The 12,885-nt window shown below is 43.8% G+C and overlaps 1 protein-coding gene across 2 annotated transcripts in view; it reads right to left on the reverse strand.

The window, feature by feature from the left end:
- The window catches only part of TLK2 (tousled like kinase 2), a 106,844-nt gene extending 95,846 nt beyond the window's left edge, over nt 1-10,998 (reverse strand). Inside the window, exons 1-2 of one of the 2 annotated variants that reach the window (XM_059907330.1) lie at nt 10,670-10,998; nt 8,679-8,761 (exon numbers count right to left, since the gene is read on the reverse strand). In XM_059907330.1, coding sequence (XP_059763313.1) covers nt 8,679-8,759 — 81 coding nt within the window. In that variant the 5' untranslated portion in view covers nt 8,760-8,761; nt 10,670-10,998. Of the gene's footprint in view, nt 1-8,678; nt 8,765-10,669 lie in introns of both variants that reach the window. The other variant, XM_059907329.1, reaches the window with a different exon arrangement.
- Nucleotides 10,999-12,885: the final 1,887 nt, after the last annotated feature.

Below are 12,885 nucleotides of genomic sequence, written 5' to 3' on the forward strand. Positions count from 1 at the left end.
CACTTTAAACAAAGAGCACGGGGCTACCCTTTCAGGGTAACAGCCACCTAGGAATACACCAGCCCTCATGAAAACTCAATGGATAGAAATATGGAGATTAGACAAATTTAAAGAGAAAATAAAGAAGTGGAGGTATCAGAAGAAATACAAAAGTGCAAGGAAATTTCAGAACAACCTACTCAGTATTCAGCCCTGGGAAATAAAGACCAGCAATCCAGAAGATAGGGTAAGAGGCAGAGAATATACAGTAAGAAGGTCTAACATATGTTTAAATGGAGTGCAAGAAAGAGAAGACAGAGTGGAAGGCAGAAGCAATATATGAAGAGACAATGGCTGAGAATATTCTAGAACTGATGAAAACCAGCAACCCACAGATTTAAGAAATCCAATAAATTCCAAGCAGAATAAATCAAAATAATCCAACCATTCATAAAAATCTGCATACAGATGTTTATAGCAGCTTTATTCATAACTGCTAAAACTTGGAAGAAACCAAGACATTCTTTAGTAGGTGAATGGACAGATAAATAAACTGTGGTACATCCAGACAATGAAATACTATTCAGTGCTTTAAAAAAAAAAATTTTAAAAAAAGAGGTAACAACCCATGAAAAGACACAGAGAAAACTTAAATGAGCATTACTAAGTAAAAGAAGCAGGGACTTCCCTGGTGGTCCAGTGGCTAAGACTCACGCGCCCAACACAGGGGGCCCAGGTTCGATCCCTGGTCAGGGAACTAGATCCCGCATGCTGCAGTGAAGATCCCGCGTGTGGCAATGAAGATCCTGTGTGCTGCAACTAAGACCTGGTGCAGCCAAATAAATAAATAAATATTGGGCTTCCCTGGTGGTGCAGTCGTTGAGAGTCTGCCTGCCAATGCAGGGGACACGGGTTCGAGCCCTGGTCTGGGAAGATCCCACATGCCGCGGAGCAGCTGGGCCTGTGAGCCACAACTACTGAGCCTGCGCGTCTGGAGCTTGTGCTCCGCTACGAGAGAGGCCGCGATAGTGAGAGGCCCGTGCACCGCGATGAAGAGTGGCCCCCGCTCGCCACAACTAGAGAAAGCCCTCGCACAGAAGCGAAGACCCAACACAGCCAAAAATAAATTAATTAATTAATTAATTAAAAAAAAAAAAAAAAAAAGAAGCCAATCTGAAAAGGCTACATATGGTATGATTCCAACTACAATGACATGCCAGAAAAGACAAAACTATGGAGACGGTAAAAAGATCCGTAGTTGCCTAGGGTTAGGGGAGGGAGGGATGAATAGCTGGAGCACAGAGGATTTTAGGGCAGTAAAACTACTCTGTATGATAGTATAACAAATATATATCATTATACATTTGACCAAACCCATAGAATGTACAACACCAAGCGTGAACCCTAATGTACATTATGGACTTTGGGTGATAATATGTCAATATAGGTTCATCAGTTATAACAAATGTGCAGGGCCAGGAGGTATCTGGGAAATCTCTGTACCTTCCACTCAATTTTGCTGTGAGCCTAAAACTGCTCTAAAAACTAAAATCTATTTCTTTTAAGTGTATTCTCAGCTTCCCCAAAAATATTCAGATGTAAATAAAGCTCAGGAAAATAATAAAGATAAAAAGTAATCCCATCTAGACATATCTCTCATCCCTACATTATAGTGCACAAGATCAAAGACAAAGAGAAAATCTCGAAAATGGGCAAAGAAAAGAGAGATTACCTTCAACAGAATGGCAATGAGACTAAAAATAAAGAGTATAATGGAAGTCAGTGGACAATAGTAAACAATGTACTGAAAGAAAATAACAACCAACTTAGAATTTTAAAACTAGCAAAAATACCACCATTCAAGAATAAAACCAAAAACAGACATTTTAAAGCAGACAAAATGGAGAGACAATCACTGGTAGACCCACACTAGAGAAATTCCAAAGGATATATTTCAGGCAAAAGAAAAAATATTCCAGAGAGAAGGGCAGAGATGTGAAAAGGAATGAATGACAAAGAAAGTGGTAAACACATAGGTGAACATGTAGGTTAGGCAAAATAAACGTAACTATAAAACAGATGCAATAATAATCTGTGGACTCTTAAAAATATATATACAAATGGTGAATACATGACTTTTTTTCATTTACCAAAAGCCATAGAACTGTACAACACGAAGAGTAAATTCTAATGTTAAACTATGGACTTTCATTAATAATAATGTATCAATACCGGTTTATCAATTGTAACAAGTCTACCACACTTACGCAACATGTTAATAATAGGGGAAACTGGAGGGATGGGATGGTAGTATATGACAACTCTCTGTATTAACTGATCAATTTTCTATAAATACAAAACTGCTCTAAAAGCCTACTAGTTAAATATATATACATATACAATTAAATACAGAACAACAGCATGTGAGGTGGGAGAGGAATAATGGAGTTAAATGTTCAAGGCCCTTATATTGACAAAAAGGAGGGCAAAGGTATTGATTTAACATTAATCTTTGATAAATTAAGGATACATATTGTAATTTCTGTGGTAACCAATAAAAGAGCGCATAACTTTCAAACTAGAAGGTGGAAAAATGGAATATTAAAAATAAATAATAATATAACTGACAAAAATTTGAAGGTAGGGGGGAAAATAGTATGAGAATGTTTGTCTCTCATAGCAGATAATTACTCAATAAATAAAAAAAAAATTTCAAAAGAAGGTAAAAGAAGCATAAGAAAGATTTTAAAAGAAACATAAGGAAGATTTAAGCCCAAATATATGTCATTGCTTTAAATGCAAACTTAGACAAGAGTTTGGAGCTAGATTAAAAGAAGAAACATGCCTATATGGGTGACAATTAACTCTATTTTCATCTTCTCAATACTCTTTTCCAATTCAACAAAGATTTATTCAGTGTATACAATGTGCTGAGCACTTGAATAGTCAGAAATAAAGGTTATCACCCACGTTCTCAAGGAGACTAATGGGGAAAACAAATGTGTTATAATAAAAGTAGGTTATCAGGTGCTAATAAGATAATGCAAGTAGATGGTGCAGCTATCTGGAAAAGCTATACAGAAGGGATATCTGGATTATGCTTTGAAAAGTAAACTGGAAGTTCATTTGACAAATAAAAAGGAACGGTAGAGGAGACAGCATAACCCTGTTTACTAACATTACAGGTTAGAAGATCAGTCATGGTTTGAGGCAGCAGCGCCCAGCAGTGGGGGAGTAGACAATGATCCATGAAGTTAAAAAGTTTGGCTAGGGAGTTTTAACTCTATCCAGTAGACAATGTGGAGCCTTTAAAGCAAGGGAGTAAAACAATAATATTGGTATTTTTAGAAATATAACTGGTGGCAGTTTACAAAAAGATGAATGGGATTAGGAGAAACTAGCTATTACAGTTATGAATGAGGAAGGTCTGGATTAAGGCAGTAGCAGTGGGGCAGACAAATACTAGAGAAAGAAGAGAAATGAGTTGATACTTGACTACATGTGAAATGAGGGTAGAATTAAATAAATACTAAAGTACAGATGGTCCCCGACTTATAATTGTTCCACTTAATGATTTTTCAACCTTATGATGGTGCAAAAATGATATACATTCAGTTAAAACCATACTCCACATTTTGAATTGTGATCTTTTCCCAGGCTAGTAATACGTGACACAACACTCTCTCATGACGCTGGGCGGCGGCATCAGCACAGCTCCCAGTGAGCCACGCAGTCACGAGGGTAAAAGAACCAAGACACTTACAACCATTCTGTACCTAGACAATCATTCTGCTCTTCACTTTCAGTATGGTATTCAATAAATGACATGAGATATTCAATACTTTATTATAAAATACACTTTGTGTTAGATGATTTTGCCCAATAGTAGGTTAATGTAAGTGTTCTGAGCACGTTTAAGGTAGGCTAGGCTACGTTACCGTGTTCGGTAGGTTAGGTATGTTAAATGCATTTTCAACTTCTGATATTTTCAACTTACAATGAGTTTACCAAGACATAACCCCACTGTAAGTCGAGGAAGATCTGTAATGAAAAGGAGAAGGTAACATAAAAGCAAACATAATAATAAATTTATCAACAGTTCCTTAAAACTAACCGGTATAAACATAAACTATTTTTCAACACTTATGCTTACTGACCATCTAACTATGTACTAAATATAAACACCTAAACACACTGTTTAAAATTACTGGCACTGGTATGTGAAATAGCTAACACTAGATATTGATAACTGACACCTTCTAATTGATGCAATTCACTAAATGACAGGAGAAAGGTATTGGCTGGTTAAAGGTCTTTTCAGGAATCAAATGTGATCATTTAAAATGTTCACATATCAGACTCACAAATTTATAAAAGATAGGAAAAGAGATCATTTTTCTTTAAGAAGACATCAATAATCTACTATGTGGTACTACCTATAATTACATGATCTTGCTTCAAGCTCTATAAAGTGAAGGTTCTTACTGTGCCAAAAGAGATAGTCCCACTTTTCATGGCTTCTCATTTTGCTCTTCTTGTCAATACCATCAACACACTGCATAATCCATTTCATTCAATACAACTGAAACCAATGACATTAATCAAAGAAATAAGTGATAGTGGGGAATCCTAAAAAATAACACCTTAAACGTTTTCTTTGAACTTAAAACATATAAATGTTTATTCTGTTGCCAAGCTTTTGATATAGGCCTTTTGAGTTATAGATCCACTGACTATAGTTTCACACTGTCTTACACAAACCACACCCATAATGCATCATCTACAATTTCCAGTTTCAATTTCTTTAAAAGTGAAGCAAGAACTTTAAAGATACTTGCCAAGGATCTAAATGAAGAATTCTTCCAGATTAAAAAAAATTTTTTTTTATAAATTTTTATACTTATCTCCTTATTGACTCATTTTATATTCAGTCCTTCCAAGGCAATTAACTTAGTTTTCACCGAATCGACAATTCTTTCATTTTACAATCATATGTCAATGGTTAACACAATTTTGTATTGAACTATATAATTACAATACAAGTGCAAGTTGTCATAAAGTGACCCTTGGTAAGTCTATAAATCAACTGGTGGGAGCAATGCAGTGGGCATTAGTTAGTATGTCTTATAAAAAGAGAAGGAATGTTTATTAAGACTAGTATCCCTGTTATGAAAGATCTAAATTCACTTATTGCTTTTATTGTACTCAGGACAGTATCTGGCACACAGAAAGTACTATAAGAGTATTTGTTACTATCTTAGCATTAAAATTCAACTAAGTACAGTTAACAGTGCATGTAAGGGTGGAAATCCACCTGCTTTACAGTCTCCAGAATCACAGAGACAAGACTACCTGTATTTAAGTTGTCAAAAGGGGAGAGAGTAGGGAATATAAACTGCATTAAGTCCTCATTGAAAACATATGAATACAAGGTGCAGTCAATTTCACATTACTGGAAGTGGATTATCTAGCACTTAAAGGAAGAGAACTTAAAGAAGGATAGCTCACATGTCAAGTCAACAAGAAATGAAGAAGTAGGTTCATAATCCAATTAATCTATCACCTCAAAAATGCTAAGAGTATGGCTACAGGTCCTCCTAAAAAGTGGCAGCTAGACTAGAGGAAAGTCAGCTATAGCTTAGTGCACATCAGGTTACCTTCCTCTATTATCAACTCACTGATGACAGAAAGCATCAATCTCTTAAACAAAACCACATGGTGCATCCCAAAGCGCAAAACAAATGCCTTTGTTTTACCAATCATTATAAGTTAAATATTATACATAAAATTATATAAAATTAATGCATATAAATGCAATGTACAGGAAAATTTTTAATTTGCCAATAACCTAAATATAAGTAAAGAGCAACTTAAATACTGAAAGTGATAAATGCGGTGGCTTGGCCATTTTCTTTTAGCCTAAGTTTTGTGATGTATATCCAATTTGCAGGTACAAAACACTCAAGGCAACATGACAGAATATCTACAATAACCAGGAAGTTCAAAGACTGCAGCTACTTAAAACACCCTGTCCACTAGGAAAGAATCCACAGTGGCACTGACTTTCTTCCTTCTATGGACATCAAAAAGTACTGAAAATGTTATGAATAGTTAGCAGAAACTCAAGAGACAGCCCATGAGGCTGCACCAGTCCCGCTAGATGGCACTATCACAGGAAAGTCACTCTGCTCTCCCATTTGGAGCAAGGGCTGAAAGTGCTCATGATCTCTGCAAAAATGAAAGCTGTCATCAACACAGTGACATCCTCATTGAGAAATTATGACCCATAATGAGGAATTTCAAGCTAGAAGGAGGAGTTTATCCAAAAGCACCTTTTCTCCCAGTACTGTGGCCACCTCCCCACTCCTGTTTCAAATCAGTGGTCTGAGAGATACAATGTCTTGCAGGCAAAAGTCCTGCAAAATGGAGATTTTCTTTTTCCTCTTCCTAACTCCACAAAACACAGGATAATTTACTTGCCTTTTTTTTTTTTTTCTTCCCAAGTTTCTTTGCTATGGGTAAAAATACTCTCCTGCTAGTCCATGAATAACAAATTTATTTTAATCAATATACTTACCATGATTGGAAACTTCAAAAATAACATACAATTAATGGCATAAAAGCTTTTGGATATAAAGGAACTTCTTTCTATGTATCAAAGGGAGAACTTCCTATTAAACAGATAAAGTTTTCTGACACCTTAGTTACATGATTTTAGGTCGGGCCTGGGCAGCAAAATTCACAATGTTACTCATTCCCATAACTTACGCTCTACCCCATGGAAAGTATGCTTGGATACAGCTACCATGAACCTAAAAACAGAAGGAAAGAAAAGCATCCTAACAAGGAAGCCCAATGAGTTTAAACCGTATACAATTTGAATACAAACTCACTTTTACTCAGTAGGTGACCATATGAACAGACAGATTTGGATAGGAGCCTTTTGCTGAATTCCCCAGTTAAAAGACACAACAAAGGTTATTATTAGGTAATCAATTGAATCAGAAATCAATTTAATACTCAAATATACTGCTCACTTACAGTTGAAGCTACTTCACCTAGATCAGAGAATTTACATTTACACACGTAACTTTAATATACAGTAACAGTCAGGAGTATAGCTGCTCCAAAGTGCCACAAAAGTCAGTTACTTAATTAAAGAAGCCAAGAAACCAAGAATTACAAAATGTGTGACAAATCCTGTGTTCCCGCACCTCACCACAGCTCTAATACAGCTCTCATCACAGCATCAGCTCTCTGTCTATAGCACTTGCCCTCTCCACACTGCGGGGGGGCCTGGAAGCACTGTACTGAGGCGTCATCCCTAACACCCTGCACAATGCCTAGTATGCAGCAGGTACTCATTGGCTGTTGAATGAACAAAAACTATCAGGCTATTCCAACTCACCAAAATTATGAGACTCCTCAAAGCAGCCAGTTTTTCCAACTAAACCCTGACAAACACCTCCTCCTTTAAGAAGCTACTGGGGCTTCCCTGGTGGCACAGTGGTTAAGAACCCGCTTGCTAATGCAGGGGACATGGGTTCGAGCCCTGGTTCGGGAAGATCCCACATGCCACGGAGCAACTAAGCCCATGCGCCACAACTACTGAGTTTGCTCTCTAGACCCCACGAGCCACAACTACTGAACCCAAGTGCCATAACTACTGCAGCCCGCACGCCTAGAGCCCGTGCTCCGCAACAAGAGAAGCCACTGCAATGAGAAGCCCGCGCACCGCGATGAAGAGTTACCCTCGCTCGCGGCAACTAGAGAAAGCCCGCGTGCAGCAACAAAGACCCAACACAGCCTAAATAAATAAATAAATAAAAATTAAGAAGCTACTGACCAAAGCATGAGACTAAGATCTAAGTCACCATGAGAAATAAGATTTCTTGAAAAGCACAGGAAGGAATGTATCACATGAAGTCAAAGATCAAAAATTCTCGAGTCTCAAGCCCAAGGAAGCAACATCTTGGATTGGTGAAGATTTTAAATAAAACATCACAAATATATTTCATATATTGTATTAAAATCATAAATCTGTTTTACATTTTGTACTAAAGCCATCCTATGAGAGCAGAGGGGTGAGGTAGCAGGTATATAAGAATGCATAGGAAGCCATAACACTGCTTAACTTAACACCCGCTCATTAATGAGGCCTGATCTTATTTTATGCTCCTGGAACAAAATAAAGAATGAACAAGAAGGAAAAACAGAAGGAGAGAAAAAGCAGTCTGGGGGTACAACCAGGAGGAATCTGCTGAACTGCAGATTTGGAGAACTGACAGACTTAGCAGAGGCAGATTTTTCAAAACTCTACATACATATAACTATCCAGAAAGTCCAGCGTAATGAAGCTATGCCAATACCTTTTCATTAACAGTTTTTTCTGAGTGGCTGAGCTTTGACAAAATGTGGCATAGAATCTATATACACATCCTGTTAATATCCTTGCAACAGACCCATGGGAAACCTCTCCCATATTAGAGGGTAAAAAGAAGTATATCCTCCCATAGAGAGTACCTTCAAGCATACTGTTAAATGACTGGAACAACTGGTAGGACTTAAAAGTTCATTGGAATCGTAAGCCAAATCGTCTCCCCTTCAGTGTATCTGTATGATCCACCCAAATTGCTCTTAGTTTTTAAATGTGTTTACATTAGACTCTAAGCAGTGTTTGTTATCATCATTTTACTCACCTTACTAACACCAACTCCAGTAAACCTGGCCTCTAATAATTCCTGCCGTCGGGGGTCCAGGCTATGCAATTCTTCCATCATTTCTACTGAAAAAGAAAAAGTACCTGTGAGACCATAAAAGCTAAAACATGAGGAACCGATTTTTAAATATAACAAAACTCAGAGTAATTATTTCACCGGATGGTCACGTACAGGTAAACCTCAAATAAATATGGCATACAAGTAATAAACTACAATGTGCTGCATCAAACAGTAATACATTTAAAATTATAAAGTGGCTCAAAAGTCCTCTTCTGAGCAGTGGTTGAGAATCCGCCTGCCAATACAGGGGACACGGGTTCGAGCCCTGGTCCGTGAAGATCCCACATGCCGCGGAGCAACTAAGCCCGTGCGCCACAACTACTGAGCCTGCACTCTAGAGCCCGCGAGCCACAACTACTGAGCCTGTGTGCCACAACTACTGAAGCCCGCGCGCCCAGAGCCCGTGCTCCGCAACAAGATGAGCCACCGCAGTGAGTAACCCCCCGCTCACCACAACTAGAGAAAGCCCACACGCAGCAACGAAGACCCAATGCAGCCAAAAAAAAAAAAAAAAAATACAGCATGAATCAGAAGCTACTAATAACTTAAAATAATGCTATTATATGCCTCCTTGCTCTGAGGAGCAGATAGTAGCTCATGAAAAAAGGAATTACTTCAAATTTAATAGAGAACCCATGGTAAAACCATCAACCGGCATTCACTCAGGAAATTAGTATAGCTCCATAACCATCCCTTTACAAAATCTTTCTCTGCCACTCCCTGGAGCAGTAGGTTTCTCTAGACATCTGCTTTTAGCACTCCTTCCAAGCAGGGAGGGGCAGGAGGACACCATTTTTAAACTCCTTCCACGACCAATTAATGCACAGGCTACTCTCAGCAAATACCTCCATCGTTTGCAAGAGATCAACTCTTGCAGAACCCATTGGAAACCTCCCCAATATTAGAAGTAGAAGAGGTGCATATACCATTACATAGAACCCCTCTGAACATATTATTAAATAGTTATTGGAATGATTGGCATGATTTAAAAGTTCACTGAAAACATGAATGAACCATGCTCCTCTGCAATCTAACACCTCCACAATTTCCAGTAACAACCCCTACAAAGTCCTCCAGTTTCATTTCCCTTCCTGGATTGAGAGCCTGGGGCAAAGGGGAATGAAAGGGTGGCAAATTAAAGTTTCACCCACACAGGCAAGTGCAGGTTACAGAGGGAATTAGGAAATTCTCGGAAGGGTACAAAGGCATCTTAAAAAAGAAAAAGGAAAGAAAAAAAGAAGAAGAAAAGAGATTGAGAGAGTGTTTCCCTAAGTGGCCTTCCTCGCGTCTCGCCCTGCCCTAATCGAGGCCGGAATGGCAGAGGTTGCAACCTCCCTTCAAGACCCAGGGTCTCTCGGCACGTTTCCTAAACCTCCATCCTCAGGCCCGGCCCGGAAAATGACGCCCCAGCGGTTATTCCATTTAATGTCAACTCATGTTAAGGAAAGATCCACTCTGTTCCATTCCAGCAGGGCCTTAGACTGGGATCCTCCCTGTAGCCCACAGCCAGGAAGCAGGACCGATGGGGCCTGGTCCCGGCGCCCCTCGCCTCCCGCCGGCTCCAAACTTTCCCCAACTCCAGGCCCACCTGTCACGGAGGGAGGGCGGGCCAGCTCTCGGGGGCGCCCGGGAAGCTGCCGGGGCCTCCAGCTGCCCGGGCGCCCCCCTCTCCCCGCCGGCCGCCGGCCCCACTCCCAGGCCGGGGCCGCCTGGGCCTCCCCCATCTTCGGCCCGGCCCCTCAGCGACCCGCAGCCCTCGGAAAGCCCCTCCCGCCTCAGAGCCGAGGAGCTGCGGCCCGGCGCCGGCCCCTGTGTGGGCCCGGGCCGCAGCCTCCTCAGCCGAGGGGGTCGCCCGGACGGTTAATGCCTCAGGCCCGGCGCCCTCCCCCGCTCGGGGCTCAGCCTCTCACCTGCCGCCGCCGCTGCCGCCGCTCCACGCTCCTCCCGGGAGGGGCCCCGACCCGACCCGGCTGAGGACCGCTCTGCTCTCCCCCTGGGCAGGCCCGGGGCGGAGCCGGGGCCTCTCCTGAGCACCGCAACCCCCCGCCCGGGCAGCCGCCGCCGGCGCCGGGCTCCACGAAAGAGCGGGCGGGGGAGGGGGGCCTCGGAGGCCGCAGATCCCCGGGCTCGCGTACAGAGCCAGGCGCCCGACGCGGGCCCGGGCCCGGGCGGCCGCGGGGGGCGCGGGACCGGTCTCCTGGCGCCGGACAAAGGCCAAGGGAGGCACAGAAGGGCCCAGGCCCGGCCGGGAGGTGGGGGCCCACTCGGCTAGGGGCCACTCGGGTGCGGCGTGGAGGGCGGGGGGGTCGGAACCGCTGGTGCCCAGGACCCGCCTCCGGCCCCTTAATCCGGATCGGTTCGGTCCGGATTAGTAGTGATCGGTGTAAACACACTAGTGAAACCGCGTGTTTCCTCGCGAGATTTGCACGGCTGGGAGGCAGGGGGGGGTCCAATGGGGGTGGGGGAAGAGCCGACAGTGGGGGAGGAGGGGGAGGGGACGAGGAAGGTGGGGGGGTCCCCGCTGCCCCGGCGCCCCGCCTCCTCCAATCAGCGGCCGGGCTGGCGGGCAGGGGTTAACCAGGGGACCCCGCGCCGGCTGAGGAGGCCGCCGCCTTGCCGGGCGGCTGAGGGAGGGCGGGCGGACGGGCGGCGCCGGCGGACCGGCAGCGACGCGAGGAGAGGTCGGACAGGTCCGGAGCTCCGGAGCCCCCACTGCCGCCTCCGTAAAATCGGCCCTCGCCCCGCGGGACCGGCCCCAGCCGAGGAGGTTGGGCCGGCGCCCTGGGTCGCGGACCGGAGCTAGAGGGGCCTCGCCACCGGGGCCGGGCGCTTCCCCGATCCGCCTCGTCGAACCCCGCGCCAGCCTAATCCCTGGTCTCCACGAGTCTGGGTGAGAAGTGGGGTTGCTCTGCCCAGGATGGATTTTAGAGGAAGAAAGCCCGTGAGCCGGCGAACCCCGCCCGAACTTCCCCGGAGACGCCCAGTTAGTGAGTTGGCTGTGCCCACCCGTGTTGGCTGGCTCCCACGCCCCGCCACTCTCCAAACTCACCCTCCCACTCCCCAAATCCAAGCCGCCTTGGAAAGCGGACAGCGCTTCACCTCCACGTACCTGGTTGGCAGGACGTCTCCAGGGACAAGAGGTCCTCTGGGATCAAGGCTGAGTCCCCACCCCCACCAGGATGCTGCCCCAAAGGGACTCTCTCGGTGCCCCCGGGGGGAGGTTCCATTTCAACCTTTGATTAAAAACAAGGCCCTCCTGGGTACTTAGGGGGCTCGGAGGGTAAGGGCAAGAACGGAGAAAACAGGCCTGCCCCTCAGTGTCTGCTGAGGAATGGGAAATGTGAAAGGGCGCAGTAGCTCCCGCAGCTAGGAGGGCTTCCTGCACAGAAAAAGCCTCCCATTTTGATCACCCAGCACCGGAGAAAAAATCACATTCTCCACGGACTTCTATGAGCCAGGACACTGACTTCAACGCAGATACCCAACTTTTTATTTTCCTTTGATGCCGCCTTGATCAGATGTCTGAAGATGACTTAAGGACTACAGGCAAATCACTTGGGAAAAATTCAGATAATGAACAAGAGCCTTGAACTTTTCCAGGGGCTAGGCAAGTACTTCAAGTGGCGTTTCTGCCTTTCTTTCTTCCTTATTCTTAATTCATCCTGTATTAATGGAACACAGACCTGCTGGAAGGGCAAAGGATGGCAGTTTACTTTTTGTTAGTTGCCCAGCCTTCCAAAGCCTTGGACAAATTCAAGCACTGTGGAAAAACTCCATTCAACCAAGAGTCACCTTGCTTCGAACACAGCCAGGTTGGGCCCTGTGCACACACGTATTTCCAAAGATAACAATGTCTGAAGGGGAGGGGGAGAGCAAGTTCCAGGCAGAGGAGGGTAGGAAAAAGGGCAAGGTGAAGGACTATCAAGAGAGCAGGAGAACCAAGAGTACCTTCCCCTACAACTCGAAAAGCAAGTGAGGCAAGCTCTGTCATTTTAGCGAATGATCAAAAAAGTAACTCCTTAAAATGACACTGGAATGTCTCAAATGAGAAGAGTTTAAAAGGAAGAACACCAGACAGAGTTGGAGCTGAGTTCCAGCCAGCTCTTTCACAGAGAAGCTGCATGGA

This window comes from Balaenoptera ricei, chromosome 20, assembly GCF_028023285.1.
Source record: "Balaenoptera ricei isolate mBalRic1 chromosome 20, mBalRic1.hap2, whole genome shotgun sequence".
Taxonomy (NCBI): Eukaryota; Metazoa; Chordata; class Mammalia; order Artiodactyla; family Balaenopteridae; genus Balaenoptera; species Balaenoptera ricei.